Genomic DNA, 20162 nt, shown 5'->3' with positions numbered 1-20162 from the left:
AATTTCGCAATTGCTAATTGCATGCGTTCGTTAAAATTTTCACCATTAACAACCCTAAATGACAGTTTAAATAAACGATAAGTACGGAATGAACTTTGTTCTTCGTTAATTTTAGTATTTTGACGTTGTAATTTCGTAAAAATTACCTTGCTGATAAAATGTTGGACATGCCGGACGTTTTGAAGCCATCTCAACAAGCTAATCTTAATGCTAATGTAAAGATTGATGAATTTGGTCCCAATTTTAAAGTAATCATGATGAACGACCAAATAAGAGAACTGCAAACTGTTATAAGAGACAAGTACGTTTCACTTATTTGTAGGATTCAAACATTGTTTTAGATGCTCTGAAAATCATACTTTTAGATAAATATGCTAACGTAACCTTTTTTTCTCAAAATGAAGCTGATAAAATCCTTTAGCCAACATGTCGTAAGGTTAGGAATTATGATAAAAAAAGCGGAGCGGTACCCTCCGGGGAAATTTCCAAAATTGAGGAGACCACCAAACAATTTCAGGCAAATTTTGATAATGTTAAGGGAAAGGAGAGGGGGGGGGGGAGTGTTTAGGTTCCTTTCTGGGATTTTTTAAGAACTGGAATCTATATAAAGCTGTCTTTGGTGATGTTAAGGGGTCTTTTACAGTTTTCAGGAAAATATTCAGCCGAAAAATGGACAAACTGTGTTTAATCAATTTCCACTTTCATAGTTAGAAGGAATGTTTCTAAGCAAAGGTGGATTCAGGGGAGGGTCAAAGGGTCAGCTGACCCTCCTGGGATGGAAGATACTCATCATTAGTTCCGCAGCCATTATCAAACCATAGGTTATGGTATAGTGCAAAGACCTTTCAGTAAAATAATTTAAAATCTTTTATTACTTATTTATTTTTATTGCTGAACTTCATTTTGTAGTTTTGAAAAAATAGGGGAAATCAATCTAAATCACTTTTTACTTACTCTTGCAGAAATAAAAAATGAAAAGCTCTTTTCGGGGCCTTTCACAATTCATAAAGGGATGACTGGGTTAGTTCTTTGGCATAATGTTACTTTGCATTTTCATTCAGTTCTTGATGAACATTCATCTGTAACAAAAGCTTCACATTTTCTAAAAGTGCTTTTCCACCTCTAACAACTTACCGTGTGTGTGTTTTTTTTAAAATTTTCAGTTTTGCTTTGACCTAGGTGATATTGTTTTGAAAAATCATTAGCAGCGCCCCTTAAAAAAGCAACTTTTTAAAAAATAACACGCATAAAGTCCCAGCTTATGTCAGGGTTGTTTGGTTTAAACCACGTTGGTTTAAACCATGGTTTTAACCATGGTTTTTTTTTACCATGGTTACTTTTTACCATGGTTTTTTTTTACCATGGTTAAAACCATGGTTTTAACCAATTGGTTTTTTTTACAAAAACCATGCGGTTTTTTTTTAAAATGTTTTTTTTTTTTTTTAAAGCCAAAAAAAAATCCATTTTACAGATTTACATTGTTTTCCCTACACATATTGAAAAATATAAAATTCCATTTATGCTAAGTTGCAGGGATAAGTACTAAAATTGCAAAGTTGCTTCTTCAAAATGTATTACAAGCTTTAATCGAAAAAAAATATTAATATATTTTTTATTTCATATATGTGCCATAAAGCATATTTCAGTCAACTTCCATCATTATGCTTAATTTGCATGATTAGTTAAGATTTACTAAGGATTGAATCTTTTATTGTAGATGCAATCCACATTATATTGCTCACTCCTGTTGCAGGGGTGTGACGTTTTTGCCCATTTATTTGCACTTTCCTGGAATTTTAACTTCGACTTGTAAGGTAATCAACAGTCTAACTTAATTGTTTGCAGCTAAAAATTAAGATTTGTTCTGCAGGTGAACACAAATAATATTTTTTGAATCAAATTTAAAAAAAAAGTTTATACCTCATATTATGATACATAATAGTTCCTTATATTATAATGTAGGAAGATTAAAAGATAAATTTTTAAATTCCCAGAACAAAATGCAAATGTATGTGTAAAAATTGATTGAGAAATACATAAATTTTCACATATAAACTACACTCTCCATTGGTGTTTTTTTTTTTTTTTTGGATTCTGTGTGCTCAAATCATTTTGATTGGCTATACACCTATGCTGCTTTATGACTATTGGGTGCAGATAATTCTTAGTTTCCCCCCCCCCCCCTTTTGTTCATTGGAATTGGGATTTTGGTATTTGCTTTGCCTTAGCTAACCTGTGCAGTTTACAAAAGTTACTTACCCATATTGTTTTAAAAAGAATGTCTAATTCTGGTAGAAAAAAAGACCTAATCTGGCTTTAATTTGATAAAATCAAAAATGAAGCCAGTATTTCGTATCATAAAGGGTCTGTATATACATGCATACTAATATGTTAATCAAGTCAAACATTTCAATCAATATTTCCCCGCAGAAAGCTATTTTAATTATTTAATTTAGTTACAAGATTTTGTTCTAATCTCTTTAATTAATCAAGAAATTAGGTATAATGTGACTATTGAATAACTGTTAATTACATGGAACCTTAATTACCTTCCGAAAATTAATTGTTTTTCTCGCAAATAGTATTTAAACCAAAAAAAAACCGGTTTAAACCAAAAAAACCTGGTTTAAACCAAAAAAAAACGGGTTTTTTTTTGAAAAAAAAACCGTTTTTTTTAACCAACCCTGGCTTATGTTCGACGAGCTCAACTGGTAGCGACTGGTTAATTGATCATGTGACAGCCTATGCTAAAGCATTGGAGATGACGTCATTATTTTAATTGCTGAGCTCCAGGTCGCTCATCGAACACAACCCCTGATGCACATAGAAAGAGAAAGAAACATTCACCTATGATGGGCAAGAGGAGCTTTTCATCCTTTAAAAGTTACAAATTTATCAAAACTAAATTGCAAGATTTTGATCCTTTCTTTAAATATTCTAAATATAAAGGATTAAGGTTTTGTTTTCCATTTTCAACATGGTATGGCCATTTACTAGAATGTAGGCTATTCATTTTTATTCACTTTAATCATTTTTAAATTTTACATACTGCTAATCCGTTAAGATGATGGCAGAATCAGAAAAGTAGGAAATTTAGCTACATCTTTAAAACATGATGGATTTTTTTTTTTTTTTTTTTTTTTTTTTTAAGTTCAAACAATACTCGGCCAAGAGTATTCAGTGATTTCTGAGACTGAAAATTTTTGAGACTTCAATTTTTGTTGAATAACTTTGATTAAAAATAGTTCTGTGGTGTGCCAAACCACTTGACCACCCGATTTCTAATATAAAATATCGACTTGGAAAAGTATTACGTAAGAATGTGTCTGACCCCTCCCTTTCCCAAGTAAGGGTATCTAGAGATTTTTCCAACCCCTCCCCCTCAGGATCCTTACGTAATTAATGAATGGCCCTAATATTTTCTTTTTAGGTAATTTAGACATTATCCAGAAGTAATATTTAATGTATTCCTAAAGAAATAAAACATTGGAAATTATTGCTCCATCCCTGATGATATTGATGAAATCCAGAAAGTGAAAGATGGTTAAAATTTCTTGGTGAACCAACTTTTGATCATAGTTGACCATCAAAAATTTGTAATTTATTTAAATAAAGTTAATTTCTTCGAAAGAATTAGGGGTGCCAAGTATGAAAAAAATTATGGTAATTTATGATGACATCTAAGTTTTTTTTTTTTTTTTTCAATTAGAGCCACTTTGCCCAATCCCAGGTCAATTATATGGAAAAGAAAGTGCCTTTAAGATTTTTGAATCATTTTTTTTTCTTCTAAAAATTCAATACAATGTGTTTTTTATCAATGTAATGTTAAAGAACAATGAAAAATTTGTAGTATTTAAAGAAATTTTTTTGTATTTATTATTTACCTAAGTTGAAAAACCTGGTTTTTATGACCCCCCCCCCCCCCACCAGACCCTATACACCTTTGCCCCTTGAAAAAGTACAAATGTTGGGCCGGTATGGAAACTCATGCTCATATTATAGACTTTATTTTCGTATATATTTCGTACATAATATTTGTCTATGTTTTGTTTTTGCATTTCTTAACCTCATAAGAATAATAACTAAGATTATTTTTGCTTTTATATTAGAAATACAAGTAGAAGCGATTTCGTCTTCTATGCTGATCGTTTGGTGAGTGTTTGAAACATCCTAAAAACATTTATATGTTTTTTATTTAATTTCTATTTTTTAATTGATATACTTCGTTTTTTTTTTTTTTTTAAATTTCTTTACCGGTTTTAACAAGATCTTGATATTTTGACCTTTAGTCCTAGATGAATATTTTCAATTGCAAAATAAGATTTAGAGTTCAGATATGAAAAGTTTGAAGCAAAAAAAAAAGTGAAAAAATACGAAATCTAACTTTTTATATGGTCCCCAAGTCTCTATAACTTTTGCATTTGGAAATATCCATCTTGGACTAAGGGTGCCCTCATTGAAGGGAGGCAGGGGTCATGGTGCAAACTGTGCGTTTGAAATTTTTAGGAAGATTGTTTTAAAGGGTACTTTTCTCCTTTTTTTTGAGGGGGGGGGGGTTGTAGTATTGGGGATTGGGGTGGGCCCTTGCTTTTAGGGAGGGATGGGTACCTCTGTTTTGTACTAATGGTTGCAAAAATAGAGCTCTTTCACGTTAAACAAGGACACACTGTATGCAAAGCTATTTTAAAGTCATGGATTTTTATGTAATAACTTGAATTCTGAAATAAAAGATTTTTTTTAAAAAACAATTTCTGTCATCCAATTCATTTAAACCTTGTTTTGATACTGCAGAAAATAATTCACACTAAAAATATGTATAGATATCATACTACAGTTCTGTTTTAAAGTTCTATCTGATCTGAAATCCTGATAAGCCTTTTCTTATTTTTATCTTTTTCTCATATAAATTTGTTCTGAAGCTTTAGCAACTCCAAACCAAACATAGAAAGAAAATGGTTTAACCGTTTGTATTTATTTCCAATGAGAGCTTCTGAGTCGAGTGCTTTTTTATCCAAAGCACATGTGCCTCCGTTAATTCCATTCATTAATCCCAATTTTCATTATTTCTATACAATTCAATGCAGGAAATATTTACAACGAAAAATTGGAAATTAAATCCAGGCGATGGCAGGATTGGAACCTACAACCTCTTCATTTGCACAGGCAGCTACTGGAGCTATGGACTTAGTCCTCTCAGCCACTGAGGCCACTTGATGATTAATTGGTACTAAGGTTCATGCTAGGTTATGCTTACCACATCGGACTGCAGAGCCTTAGAGAAATCATCTTTTGGTAAAGTAAATGATGATTGATAATAAGTACAGCAGTCGTCATTTGGTGAAACACTGGGATTCATGCTTCTGTAATTTCACGATCTACTTTAAAAATGTTTTTGAGTTTATTCTGCTGCTCCAGCTCTATGGTTTACATTTGAGCATACATTTTCAATTAGGTCTTTATATATATCAATAGTAGAAAGCTATAAGTTTTGTAATACATTTTTTAAAGTTTTTTTAATTTGTATGTAGCTTTGTATTTAATAATAATGTGATTTAATGTTTTAGATAAGACTGCTGGTTGAAGAGGGATTAAACCAGCTTCCTTATAAAAGATGTACCATTACAACTCCAACTGGTAATGTAGTTATATTTAATTTTAGTTTCATCAAGTATAATTGCATTTACCTTTTTGAATATGTATTGAAAATGTTATTAAACTTAAAATTAAATGAAATGGGTTGTACTAGTAGAAAGACAAGTGAGAAATTTAATGAAATAATAGTCGTGAAACCGAAGCTAATATAAAATGTGTGGCATTTCAGTTTTGTTCAATACTAGGTGTAGCCGCACGCCGATGCCTGTGCTAAAACATTCTGCAGGCAGTTTGAAGAAGGGCAAGAAAGTTCTTTGGATGCTAAAAGCATACAATTTCTGAGTTAAAAGATTTTAAGTTTCTAAACAGCGATGAAAACTGAATCTGGCCTCAAATTGGAGAAAACACTTTATTTTTTTTAGTATTTCATGGTTTGCATTATTATTTTGGAGATTTTAACCAAAAACAACGCGGAGACTCTCTTTTCATAGCAGACGAAAGCTTTGACACATAGCGTTAAATTCCTCTGCTCTTTTTTCCAAACTTTCTAATAATCAATTAAAACTCAATCCCAGCTTTAATTTGAAGAAAACATTTTATCTTTCCATCTTTCACAGTTTGTGTAATTATTTCGAGAGGTTTTTACAAAAAACGGTTAGGATAATTGCATTTTATTGTGGTCAAATGTTTTAATGCATAGGATTAAATTACGCTGCAGTCTCCTTTTTTTGTAACGTTTTTAAGCATTATAATTCATTGCTCAGATCAAAGATTATAACTTTTTTTAAAACTTCTGCCAGAATTCACTGCGGTTTGACAGTTAATTTGATTTTTTAAGCCGGACAAGTAATATTCTGAGGGAAAGCTAGAATTCGTTTCTCAGGTCTTCTGTGCAAGATGGCCGACTCAAGAATTGATGGAAATTTTCAACGATGTGTTTTAAAATTCATTTAAAATTATCTAGTCCAAAATTTAGAATTTGGGCTTCGAAGTGCAGACCCCCGGGGTACATTCGATTTTTGTACGCCACTGCAGAAACACATTTCATCTGTATAACAAAGATGACGACACTGCAGAAAAAACTCCTCCCTGCCCTCCAAATAAAAATAATGGCTATAAACCTGTCAGAAACTGAAAAACATTGGGGGCTTCATTTTAAAAAAGTGGGACTTTATGGGGAAAAACTGATAATATTTGGATTCAGAGGGTCATTTTAAATAAGAATCAGCAAGAATTATCTCAGAAGCATTTTGAAGGTTTTGCTGCGCAGTGTGATCAGACTTACCATTCATTATGACAAGCAACCATGTTTTGTGACAAAATTACATAGAATTATCTGCAAGTCAATAAAAATATAAAAATAATTTTTTGCATCATTTCTTAACAAAGAATTAAGTTTTCTGTCTTTTGTTTGAGCATGAAACATAGCCTTTGAATGAAATGTCGTCGCAAACCTTAATTGATCAAAATAAAAAGTGAAGGTTTAGTGTACTATTAGTTACATTCTTTATCATAATTTAAATTTATGTGAATGTAAAATTTTAAAACAGACTGCGAATTTGCCGAATGAACCAGATTCTGCTGTATATATTTTATTACTTATGTGTCATTGATTTTTTTTCTTCTAATTTTGATATTTAAAAAAAATTTGAACTGTTTTGAATTTTGTTATTTAGTATAACTAATTTCAATTAGAACATTCTCATGTATTCTTTTGAATGAGGAGACTCTTGTGGGCTTTTTTGTCTGAAAATATTCCCTATGATGTTGTATACAAACTTCTTACTTCTGTGCTATAACAATACCAAGTTTAAACTTAATGCAGTTAAAAATTCATTCAATTTAAAACTCATTTCTTTTTTATCATTATGCTCTTTTTTTAGGTGGTACATATGAGGGACTGAAGTATTTAAAGGGAAATTGTGGTGTGAGCATCGTTAGGAGTGGTAAATATTTATTTCTATATTTTCATACCTTATTAATTCCTTTTATGCATATACACTTGAACCCTGCTGTTGCAAACCAGGAATGTAGCCAGGTTGTAGTGAACCTTTTAAATGGTTTTTAAATGATCCCAACTGAATGTCTATTTTATAAATTGATTTTCAAACTCTTGTAACGATAACCAACTGCTAGAAAATCCACTAAAATCGGAAAGAAAGCTTTAGCAAAGTGCTAAAATGTCAAAGCTAAATGAATGTGTTCACATATCTTTCTAACTGTTTCATTTTCAGTTGCAGTCTCAGTTCAAAATTCAGCCATTATATCTTTAAAGACACGGAAGCGCATATGAGGCAGTGAGAAGCAAAAGAGCGTAAATGCCAAAATTAAAAATTTTGAGATAGCCTGGTAGGTGAACCTCTCCTCTGTCTTGGGGCAAGAGATTAACCCAGTAACCCTCAAAGATGTCGCTATACAGTATGATTTCGATTTTTTTTCAGTGAAATCCTACCTAGAACCGCAACTGTAAACGCGTTTTTCTCAAAACTTGAAAATATCCACTTACACTCCTTTGCTTCTCACTGCCTCATATATGTTTTTAAATTTGAGCCCCCTCCCCCCTAATAATGCATTTATTCAAGATCTAAAGTCTATTTAGACTAAATATTGTTAAACTTAATAGTAATTTAAATGTTTTAACTATGATTTATTATAAGATTCAACCGGATATTGCTATGCTTGCTTCCAATATATATCCTATAATTGCAACCATAGAGGAAACTGGATTGTAAAAGGCCCTATTTTCTTCCTATTATGGCTGTGTTGCTTTAAAATATCTTTCATCAAGTGTACCTTCCATTAAAATTGTTTATCTGCACTTCTACCACACAGGCGAGGCAATGGAGCAAGGACTGAGAGATTGCTGTCGCTCCATACGCATCGGTAAAATCTTGATTCAGAGTGATGAAGACACGCACGAAGCTCATGTGGTTTATGCGAAATTCCCTGAAGATATTGCTTCTCGAAAAGTGTTGCTGATGTACCCAATAATGAGTAAGTTTCCCTTCAAACTAATTTGCAAAGCATACTCATACAGTATAACTTTGATTTAACAATACTGAATTTCCTCAGTTTAACGATACATTTCACTGGTCCAGATTTGACTGCATTGAATGTCTATGCTCCTCGATTTAAGGATATCCTTCATTTAACGATAACTTATTCATGTCCCTTGACAATCATTAAATCGAGGTTATACCGTATAAAAATATAGGTTTGAGCTTGGCCTCGTGCCTGGTATGTAAAGCAGAGCCCACATTAAGCAAATTAGACTGATTGCCACAAGTAGGGCTCTGTGGTAAGGTTGCATTTCTTATATTTTTCTAGAGGGGGGGGGGATTAGAGCATTGAAAAAAAAAACATTGTAATTTTGATTAATTTTTAACTTTCTAGTTCCTTGGACACTTAAAAGTCGAATCCAGTTTTTCTAATTGTTTAGTATTTTCAAAATGTTGTCATTTTTTTAAAAGATAATATTATAATGTCAGAAAAACTCAGTACTCAATTAAGACAACTTATTTATATTTTCAAAATGTGAGTTTTTATTTCTAGTAACAATTTTTGAATTATTTTTCAAATGTATGCTATGGAAACTGACAGGAGATCAGTTGTTTTTGTCGCAGACATCTCCCCTCACTTGAAAACATCCAAGTTTTTAATAATTTGGGTGTTACGTAAAGGGGTAGATAGACATATCCAAATGCATTGAACTGTACATAAATATATGGTTCTGAAAATTTGGTTATTACAAAGTTCAAAGAAAATTTGTTTTGTTCCTCAATTTCTCAGTAGAAAAAAGTTAGCTTTTAAAATTTTTAACATGACAATTAAAAAAATAAATCCTTTTACTTTGTCTTATGTAAAAACATATAATATATTGCTGTCACCTTTATTGAGTTTCATTCATTTATTTACTTATTAATTATTATTATTATTTTGTTACATTCCTGCTTTTGTAAGTAATATTTGCTGTCAACAGAATTGTAATACAGATAAGACATATTTGTTTCATACAGTGCGTCAAATTTTTTTTTCTCCAAGTATTTCTGTATTTCTAACTAAATAAATAAAATTGTATAAAGGGAACAGAACTAAAAACATTTAAAATTAGATAAGAATAATCCGAAATATAAGGGTTAGTATCATAATGGATTTAATGAATGATATTAAAATAATAAACTAATGAAATTGGAAGTTTATAATTTTTACAACAAACTTGTGTACTTAATTAAGTTTTCTTAAGTTTGTATTGTCATTTTTACTACAGTAGTTTATCTTATGTTCTCAAATTAAGTTTTATAATTCATGAAAGGTGTAGTTAATAAAATTGCATTGCCCCCCCCCCTCAATTAAAGAACTTTAACCAATCTTAAATCAAACTTCTGATTAATTTTGATAATTAGAGATCTGTAGTAAATTGCTACTTAAATTTTAAAACTTATACCATACTTTTATTTATTTTTTAGTTTGTTTCAACAAAATTGCAATAATGGAAGAAACTTTAACTACATTAATTATACTGCCCAGTAAAAAACTGCTGTTTAATGAATTAAATTTCATGAGCATAGGTCATAATAAATTTAAAAATAGATATTTCTGACAGGGGTTCCAGTTGTTTTCATTTTTGACTTTTGAACCCTCCAGACATAAGAAATCCAAATTCATTTATTTTGAGGTATTGTTATACAGTGAAGCATCGTTTATATGTTTCTCTTTTATGCGTTTTTATCAATTATACGTTTTTAAAATTGTCTAATACACATTAACCTATACTTATTATACGTTTTTTCGTTTGTACGCTTTTTTCACACAGTCCCATCAAAAACGTATAAACGTTGCTTCACTGTATTTTCAAAGTATCTACTATTTTTTCTTGTTAGATATAAATTGTGATGTCAGAAAAATTTAGTAATCATTAAGATTGTGTGCTCCGTGCACATTTATTAAAGATAGGGTTTTAAAAAAAAATATTGTTGCGTAATTTAAGTTATTATTAAATCGTTAGTAAAGCTTTTTTAGAAACTTCTTTTTACTTTCTTCTATTTACTTTCTTCTATATCTAATATATAGAAGAAAGTATTGGATTCGTGCAAATTTTCGAATTTCGAATTTTGACGGATTTGAACGTTTTGAGGTGTGCTGAGTCCATTTCGACTATTTTTGGAAAATGTCTGTCTGTCTGTGTGTGTGTGTATGTATGTATGTGTGTGTGTATGTATGTATGTGTGTGTGTGTGTGTCATGTCTGTGTGTGACCAGTTTTTTGTGGCCGCTCTACAGCAAAAACTATCGCATGAAATTGAACGAAATTTGGTACACATATGTGACCCTATGTGAACTTGTGCCCATTGGTTTTTGGCGCGAATTCCTCCAAGGGGGGTGGAGCAATGGGAGGTTTTTTGAGTTATGCGTGATTGCTATTCCTCAGGAAGTAACTGGCGGAATCGAACAAAATTTGGTCCATATGTTGCCCCTAACTGGAGCAGGTGCTGATTCAATTTTGGTGTCAATAGCTCAAACGGGGGTTGAGTTATAGAACGTTTTTTGTCGTGAATTGTGACTGCTGTATCTCAAGAAATAACGAACGGAATCAAACAAAAATTTTTTGACAAGTAGCCCTTAGTGGGTATAAGAGCTGATTTTATTTTGGTGTCAACAGCTAAAAAGGGGGTAGCGCAATCGCCCGTTCTTTTTTTCCATTGTGAGTGCCCTATCTCAAGAAGTAATGCTACGTTCTGGTTGAAATTTGGAATATATGTGAATCCATACGTAAACAAGCTTTGGTTCAATTTTGACTCCAATCGCTCCAAGAGGTGTTGATTTTTTTTTTTTTTTGCGAATAAAAATAGTTTTATTAATGCAACAATAAGAAAGATAAATCGTAATAGATTGTCGTCTGCGTATTTCTCGTGATTTTAATTGTATGGAAATGATCAGAAATATTATCTCAATGAATTAAAATTTTTAACTGTTGCCATCTTATGTTTGTTAACAAATAAAATATTTAATTAATTCAAGTAAGGCTTTTAAAGTAACTTTCAATTTTCGCTCCTTGCTTTGCTTTTACAATAATTCAGACATTGGGATGGTCGTCAAGTTTTTGCATGTGTCATTTTGTTTTTGTTAGGAATATTGCTTCCTCGTCAAGCATGGGGAGGGATCAGAAAAACGAAAAATATAGAAGAAAGTTTCGTGATGGCCACAACATACTAGTTTGATATGTGCTTTGAAATGGCCTTTTAATGTAATACATCTCCCCTTACTTGAAAACATCCAACTTTTTATAATATAGGTGTTACGTAAAGGGGTAAATAAACATAATCAAAAGCGTTGAACTATGCATAGATGTATAGCTCTGACAATTTGGTTAATACAAATTTCTCTGTAAAGTATTTAGTAGTTTTTGTCATTTATTACCCACACGGCTTTGCCCGTAGTAGAAAATTAAAGGGTCATTTGGTTCGCTTCTATATCTTTATACAAAAATGGCTACTTCTGTATGTATGTTCATATGTCCGGGTAATCTTCAAAACTACTTTACTGATTTTAACCATTTTTTCAGCATAGATAGCTACATTATCAGGGAACAATATAGGCTATAATTTGTTCCTAAAAAACTTAGTTTATATTTAGTTTTCATTTATTTTTTAGTTTGTTTATACAACATTGCAATAATGAATGAAACTTTAACTACATTAATTATACTATTCAGTAAAAAAACTGCTATTTATTGAATTAAATTTCATGAACGTAGGCCTTAATAAATTTAAAAATAGATAATTCTGACAGGGTTCCAATTGTGTTTTCATTGTTGACTTTTGAACCCTCTAGACATAAGAAATCCAAATTCATTTATTTTGAGGTTTTGTTACATTTTCAAAGTATCTACGATTTTCTCTTGTTAGGTATAAATTGTAATGTCAGAAAAATTTAGTACTCATTAAGATTGTGTGCTCTGCGCACATTTATTAACGAGAGGGTTTTTTTTTTTAAAAATATTGTTGCATAATTTAAGTTATTATTAAATTGTTAGTGAAGCTTTTTTAGAAACTATTTTTTTAATATGTGCTTTGAAATGGCCTTTTAATGCATTATATCTCCCCTCACTTGAAAACATCCAACTTTTTGTAATTTGGGTGTTACGTAAAGGGGTAAATAAACATAATCAAAAGCATTGAACTATACATAGATGTATAGCTCTGACAATTTGATTAATACAAATTTCTCTGAAAAGAATTTAGTAGTTTTTGTCATTTATTACCTGCATGGCTTTGCCCGTAGTAGAAAATTAAAAGGTCATTTGGTCGCCTCTATATCTTTATACAAAAATGGCTACTTCTGTATGTATGTTCGTATGTCCGGGTAATCTTCAAAACCACTGGACCGATTTTAACCATTTTTTCAGCATAGATAGCTACATTATCAGGGAGCAACATAGGCTATAATTTATTCCTAAAAAACTTAGTTTAAAAAAGTTATGAAAAACAGTAAATGTCATGTAATTTCCCAATTAAATGAATAAATATTAAACCTATTGTTATATGTACGAAAATTCGTTGCCTTTCAACAGCAATGTTAATAATAATCATAATGAAAAATTTGAATCAAGGCTTCTCTGGAGCAAGCATGACATTTATTGCTTTCTTTGGAGTTGTATCCTCATCTTTATACATAAATGGCTACTTCTGTATGTATGTATGTTCGGGGTAATCTTCAAAACTACTGGACTGATTTTAATTATTTTTTCACCATAGATAGCTACAATATCAGGGAGCAACATAGGCTATAATTTATTCCTAAAAAACTTAGTTTATATTTAGTTTTTATTTATTATTTAGTTTGTTTCAACAACATTGCAATAATGAATGAAACTTTAACTACATCAATTATAGTATCCAGTAAAAAACTGCTGTTTATTGAATTGAATTTCATGAACATAGTCCTTAATAAATTTTAAAATAGATATTTCTGACAGGTTCCAATTGTTTTCATTTTTGACTTTTGAACCCTCTAGACATAAGAAATCCAAATTCATTTGTTTTGAAGTTTTGTTATATTTTCAAAGTATCTACTATTTTCTCTTGTTAGATATAAATTGTAATGTCAGAAAAATTTAGTACTCATTAAGATTGTGCGCTCTGCGCATATTTATTAAAGATAGAGTTTTTAAAAAAAATATTGTTGCATATTAAGTTAATATTAAATTGTTAGTGAAGCTTTTTTCGAAACTTTTTTTTAATATGTGCTTTGAAATGGCCTTTTAATGTATTATATCTCCCCTCACTTGAAAACATCCAACTCTTTGTAATTTGGGTGTTACGTAAGGGGGTAAATAAACATAATCAAAAGCATTGAACTATACATAGATGTATAGCTCTGACAATTTGGTTAATACAAATTTCTCTGAAAAGAATTTAGTAGTTTTTGTCATTTATTACCCGCACGACTTTGCCTGTAGTAGAAAATTAAAAGGTCATTTGGTTCGCCTCTATATCTTTATACATAAATGACTACTTCTGTATGTATGTCGGGGGTAATCTTCAAAACTACTGGACTGATTTTAACCAGTTTTTCAGCATAGATTACATTATCAGGGAGCAACATAGGCTATAATTTATTCCTAAAAAACTTTGTTTAAAACAGTAAATGTCATATAATTTCCCCATTAAATGAATAATATAAAACCCATTGTTATATATACGAAAATTCGTTACCTTACAACAGCAATGTTTATACGTAATCATAATGAAAATTTTGAATCAAGGCTTCTCTGGAGCAAGCATGAAATGTGTTGCTTTCTTAGGATTTTTATCCCATTTATGCTAATAATCGATAACGGAACGAAGTAAAAAGACCATTGGTTTTGGCAACAGATGGAAAATAGAAAGTGTTTATTGTCAAAAATTACACAGGCCAGCAAAATTGGGGTCATGAAAAAGTGATTGTACAAAATTGAGTGACTTTTATTCTACTGGATGCCCTGATTTCAAGTATGAGATCCATTTTCCTCAATCATAAAGATATTTTCACCAATTGGGCTTTAACATATACGCAGAAAAGCCTATTTTTTCCTATTCTTAGAGAAAGTCTTTTCAAAATATTTGTAAGTTTATTACTTACACTTACAAACGAGTTTAGGCATCAAACTTACAATTGGAAATCAATTAATAAATATATATATATTAATTTCATAGAAATAAGAACATAGTAATAATTAATCATAACGATTCAATTATAATGGAAGGCAATCTTTTTTAACTAGCGCTGTTATTGCAGCCAAAGACTGTAATAATGTTTCTCGGCTTTCATTTCACCATGTAAAAGAATATCCCAATTAAAATAATCTTTAAAACTTTTGTTAAATTGTAAAATAATCTGCTAACTAAATTAGGCAAATCTATAAACAGCACAAAAACTTCCAATAGCTTGTCTTTGTTCACAATTTCAAACCCTGGCCAAGGTTTGTTACTTATTTTGGAAGAAAACATTTAACCTCATTTTATGATCACCAAAAATATCTCAGTATTTGGCGACAATATCTCTTTAACAAAAATTAGTAACAGAAAATTTTACAAAGTAGGAGGGGGAGCATTATCTAAGGCAGGACTGTCCAACTGCAAAGAGCCCACGGGCCGGAATTTCTGTCGCTGATCACCCTGGCGGGCCGCAGTTTGAAAACGTTGAACAATAACCTCTTACCTCTTACACCATAACAAATTATAGTTGAATTATTAATTTTAAAACAATAAAACAGAAGGATTATAAAACAATTTTCTTACAATTTAATGGGAAAACTGAGGCCGATCTGCCTTCTTTACTAGGACAAATATGCTGAATAAGAAGTTGGTGGGCCGCCAATTGGACAGCCCTGATCTAAGGTATCCCAAAACGATTCCCGAAGATTTCGTAACATTTTAAATCGCACCAAGAACCCACAGTAATTGAAATTTCCCGAAACAACTAAAGCAAGTAAAGTGGGATTACGGGCGGCTGCATTTTTTAAAACCATTTGTGTTTCAATAGCCATATAGATAAAGCTTTCGACTATGTTCAAAAAAAAAAAAAAAACTGATAAATCTTTATAAACAAGTAAAATTTCATGTTTTGGAAATTCTTCAAATTTTTTTGCATAAATGTCGTGATTTAGTTTCTAACTGAATACTATTTCGGTCTTTATACTTATTGCTATTTTACTTTTATGGGTGAATCACATCAATGTGGGGTGTTTTGAATTTTTTCAGTTAAAACAGAAAACGAATGAAAGTAGCGATTGTTCCTCACAATTATTACTGACCCAGGCAATGCCGGGTAATTTTGCTAGTTTACAAATATTGGATGATGATTTTCTTGCCAATTTGCTATACAGTAAAACCCCTCCTAACATACACCCCTCAATTGCGGACACCCCTCTTATATGGACATTTTTTAATTCCCCGATTCCAATGCAAATAACATTATTAAACCCCTGTCCTGTGGACACCCCTCTGTTACGGACAAAAAAATTTGTCCCGTTAGTGTCCGCATTAGAGGGGTTTTACTGTATTCATTTGCTTGCCCATGTTAAGGTTTTACAATATGATAATTTCGTAATTTAGTCGTCCACGTTGTGATAATTTGCTCAGTAAATTTTTTCTTAAAATTGGAATAGAAAAAGAACAAAGTCGAATTTTCGAAAAATTGCTTCAAGGTGTACATTCCCATGCTATAAACTAACTTTGTACCAAATTTCATGAAAATTGGCCGAACGGTCTAGGTGCTATGCGGGTCACAGAGATCCAGATATCCAGACAAACTTTCAGCTTTATTATTAGTAAAAAATATAGTATAACTTTGATTTAACAATACTCACTTTAACGACCTCCTCAATTTAATGATACATTTCACTCGTCCGGATTTGACTGCATTGAATGTATATATGCTCCTGGATCCAACAATATTTTTTCATTTAACGATGACTTTTTCCAGTCCCTTGACAATCCTTAAATTGGGGTTATGCTGTACTTTAAATTAATCTGATTTCTTTTCAATATTTTGCTCAAAAATTTCGGCAATGAATTATTTTACTTTGAATTGTTACAATGAATTATTTATGATTGCTCACTTTCGCATGCTCAATACTAGAGTTTAAATTATATGCAATCATGAAAATATGCACTAAAAAGTTTTATGCACACAAATAAAATTTTTCACATCTGACTGGTAACACAAATGACCGTGACTGTTCTTTTCCTTCTTTTTGAAATATTTTTTGCTAATAATATGCACTAAAAAAAAAAAAAAAAAAAAAAACGGGCATTTCAAGAGAAACACACAGGTTGCCGAAATTTTTATTTTTGACAAAACAAAATAGATTTTTGTAATCTTTCTTCTATGATTTTTTTTTTTTTAAGTGAGTGAACAGGGCAGTAATAAGTAATTATTTTGAAATTTTTGTGGTTTTTATACAGTTACATGCATTGATTTAAAAAGAAGCAAAAATATGCTATATTGCAGATTCACTTACATGCATTTGAATATAATTCGGGTTCTACTCATAATATAAAATTTATTTTGTTTATAACTATGAAGATGTGTTACATATTTGTCAATTAGTTCATTTTTTTGATGATAAATCTTTATAAGACTGAAGAGTGTTTTTGTAACTTTTGTATTAAAGTAGTGGATTTATACTTGAATTTTAGCAAAAGGTTTATGCTTATGTTGATGTAAAACACACCAAATAACTATAATAAATTTTACTTTTTTTTTCCAGGTACTGGCAATACTGTAATCAAATCTGTACGAGTTCTAAAAGAACATGGTGTTAAAGAGGATAATATTATTCTCTTGAATTTGTTCTGCACTCCTCATGGTAACTAAATTTTAAATACAGGCGTCTCTCGTATAGCACAGTTTCGATATTACTTGGTACCAAATTTGCGATTATTATAACACAGTTTTGATATTGCACTGTATGAAACTTGATTTTAAATACTACGCAGTTTTAATGTAACTCGAAATTTATAAAAAGGAATTTCATTTTTGTTCAATACACTGCTAAAAATGTATGATAATAACTGGAATATTTTTTTCTTCTGTTTTTATGAAACTTTTACGAAAATTTGTCTGTCTTCGGTTTAAAAGTTTGGTTTCCCCGTATAACAGTAACTTTTACCTTTTAAATACATTCTTTATTTTTCTCATCAGTGTTCTAAAAGCAAAAGGTTGAATTTTATTTTGTTTCCAATACATTGTAAGAAAATAAAATTAGGATTAAACATAAGCTAAATTTGGCAAACGATAAATATAAAATGTAGTTGAAACAAAATATGAAATAAAATAAATAGAATAATTCTTTTTATTTTATTTTACATTTTGTTTTGTTGTTGTTGCTCAGACGAACTTTGTTGCTTTAGAAAAGCTCAGTTCCTTTTTCTCATAGAATACATTTTGTTCTTAGTGAAGAAAGTTGATAAAGTTTTTTCTTGTTGTGAATTACAGTTTTGGTTTGAGGTATGTAAAATAATTAAGTTTTATGGTTTATAACAAAACTTATTTTTAAATCAGTGGGTCTTTGCATGTTCTCATTACCAGTTTTTGTTTGTATGCTCTATTGAACCAAAATTTCAGCTAATATAAAATTTGCACCTTATGACTTGGTTTCGATATAACACGGTACACATTCCTTGAATTACATTATTTCAAGGTCTCGTGTAACACGGTTTCGATATAACACAGAACATGGTTTCTATATAAAACGGTACACATGGACATGATTTATGATATGTACATGATTAATTAAGTTAAAAAATAAGTAAAAAAACCATTTGTAAAAAAGTCTCGATACAACACGGAACAAATTAACCGTGTTTTACGAGGGATACCACCTCTCTGTACAATGTACATGCATTGAAGTTACGTAAATTTTAGTTAATATATTTATAAAATCTTTGCTTTATTGTTAATTCTATAAATTAGAAGTCTCTGTGTAGTCTTTTTCATAGATAATTATGCAAAACTTAATGCAAAAAAGTTATTGAAAGATTTTTTTTAAAGCTGGTTTGTTATTCTGTATTACAAACAATAGCTTATTATACAGAATCGTTCTGTTTATTGTTCTGTATAGTGAAATTTGTGTAAGTTGACCACTTACGGTACAGTACTTTAGTGGTCAGAAGCATTTAACTTAGACAGGGATTCAACTTTACAGGTTTTATTGTATTTAAGAAAATTAAAACTTATCAAACTTATGAACTATGTAGTCCCTCTAGCACCTATTCCTTATGATTTTGTACTTACAAAAGTTAAAACTAATCAAACTTGTGCACTTATCCCAATGAACGCCTGTCCCCTCCCACCCTATTATTTATAGAAAAATAGCTTTGGTGGTATTAGAGATTGTGCAGCATTTTTATTTTTTAACATCATCATATTAATATTTAGTCCCTCAAATCAGACTAAAGTGAACATTGATATGATCATCTTAAACTACTGACTGATCAGAAATAGAAAATATTGTGAACTTTAAAGTTAATAAGATAAATAAATACCTTTGTGCTGAACAGTAAAGTAAGACAAAACAACGTAGAAGAAGCACAAATTTGTAAATTACAGCAGACACGTGTTTCGGCGTTACAGGGAACGCCTTTTTCAATGCAAAAAATAGTGAGCTTATGGATGAAAAGACATCCGACAAAAGCTGTCTTTTCATCCATAAGCTCACTATTTTTTGCATTGAAAAAGGCGTTCCCTGTAACGCCGAAACACGTGTCTGCTGTAATTTACAAATTTGTGCTTCTTCTACGTTGTTTTGTCTTACTTTAAAGTTAATGTTTAAAGATTATAATAATGGTGAGAATATTATTAATAATAATGATTATTATTATGATAATGATGATAGTAAATGGTAGAAAATTTTGACAGGGATTCAAGCAATTTATTTTTAATGAAGCTACCTGCTTGAAATTTTTATTATTGATTTACTTTTTTTTAAAAATGTCATCAATTTTATAGTAATTAGTTTCATCTACATAGATTTCATCTACATTAGTTTCATCTACATAGATAAAGACATTTTATTTCATCAGTATAATCTCCAGCTCCAACAATTTTTCCTTTCTCTTACATGCTTAGAAATATAATTCAATAATGAACTTTTATTTAATTTTATATTGTTTGTTCAAAAGTTATAAATGTATTAGTTTTCAACTATGTCATCAAAATTTTGCATTTCTTTTGTTCATCATTATGTTTTCTTTCTTTCTAGCTGCTGAATCAGTAATGAAAGCATATCCTGCAATGACAATTTTGACCTCAGAAGTCCATCCTGTAGCTCCAAATCACTTTGGTCAGAAATATTTTGGAACAGACTGAATTTGAATCTTCAAATAATACTCTGGTATGTTTCTATTAAGTACAATTACTTATGTTAGATAACGGAATATAATGCTTTTGATAAAAGTGAATTATGCATCCACAGCAGAACATCAATTATTCAAATCAATCGGGAACGGGTCCCATAGGTGGCTCGTAGAGAGTTGGAGGGGCACAAGAGGTCAACTGCCTCCTCACACCTCCAAAAGTAAATGTGGA

The 20162-nt window shown here is 30.6% G+C and overlaps 1 protein-coding gene across 1 annotated transcript in view; it reads left to right on the top strand.

The window, feature by feature from the left end:
- The window catches only part of LOC129227766 (uracil phosphoribosyltransferase homolog), a 36552-nt gene continuing 16390 nt past the window's right edge, over window positions 1-20162 (top strand). Inside the window, exons 1-7 of the mRNA XM_054862372.1 lie at window positions 1-301; window positions 4110-4152; window positions 5565-5634; window positions 7476-7538; window positions 8425-8586; window positions 17344-17442; window positions 19837-19968. Of these exons, the coding sequence (XP_054718347.1) occupies window positions 159-301; window positions 4110-4152; window positions 5565-5634; window positions 7476-7538; window positions 8425-8586; window positions 17344-17442; window positions 19837-19943 (687 nt within the window). The 5' untranslated portion in view covers window positions 1-158 and the 3' untranslated portion in view covers window positions 19944-19968. The remainder of the gene's footprint in view (window positions 302-4109; window positions 4153-5564; window positions 5635-7475; window positions 7539-8424; window positions 8587-17343; window positions 17443-19836; window positions 19969-20162) is intronic.

The sequence above is a fragment of the Uloborus diversus genome, chromosome 8 (assembly GCF_026930045.1).
Source record: "Uloborus diversus isolate 005 chromosome 8, Udiv.v.3.1, whole genome shotgun sequence".
In the NCBI taxonomy this organism is placed as follows: Eukaryota; Metazoa; Arthropoda; class Arachnida; order Araneae; family Uloboridae; genus Uloborus; species Uloborus diversus.
Note: the sequence above shows the minus strand (reverse complement) of the source record. Positions and strands in the feature narration are given on the sequence as shown.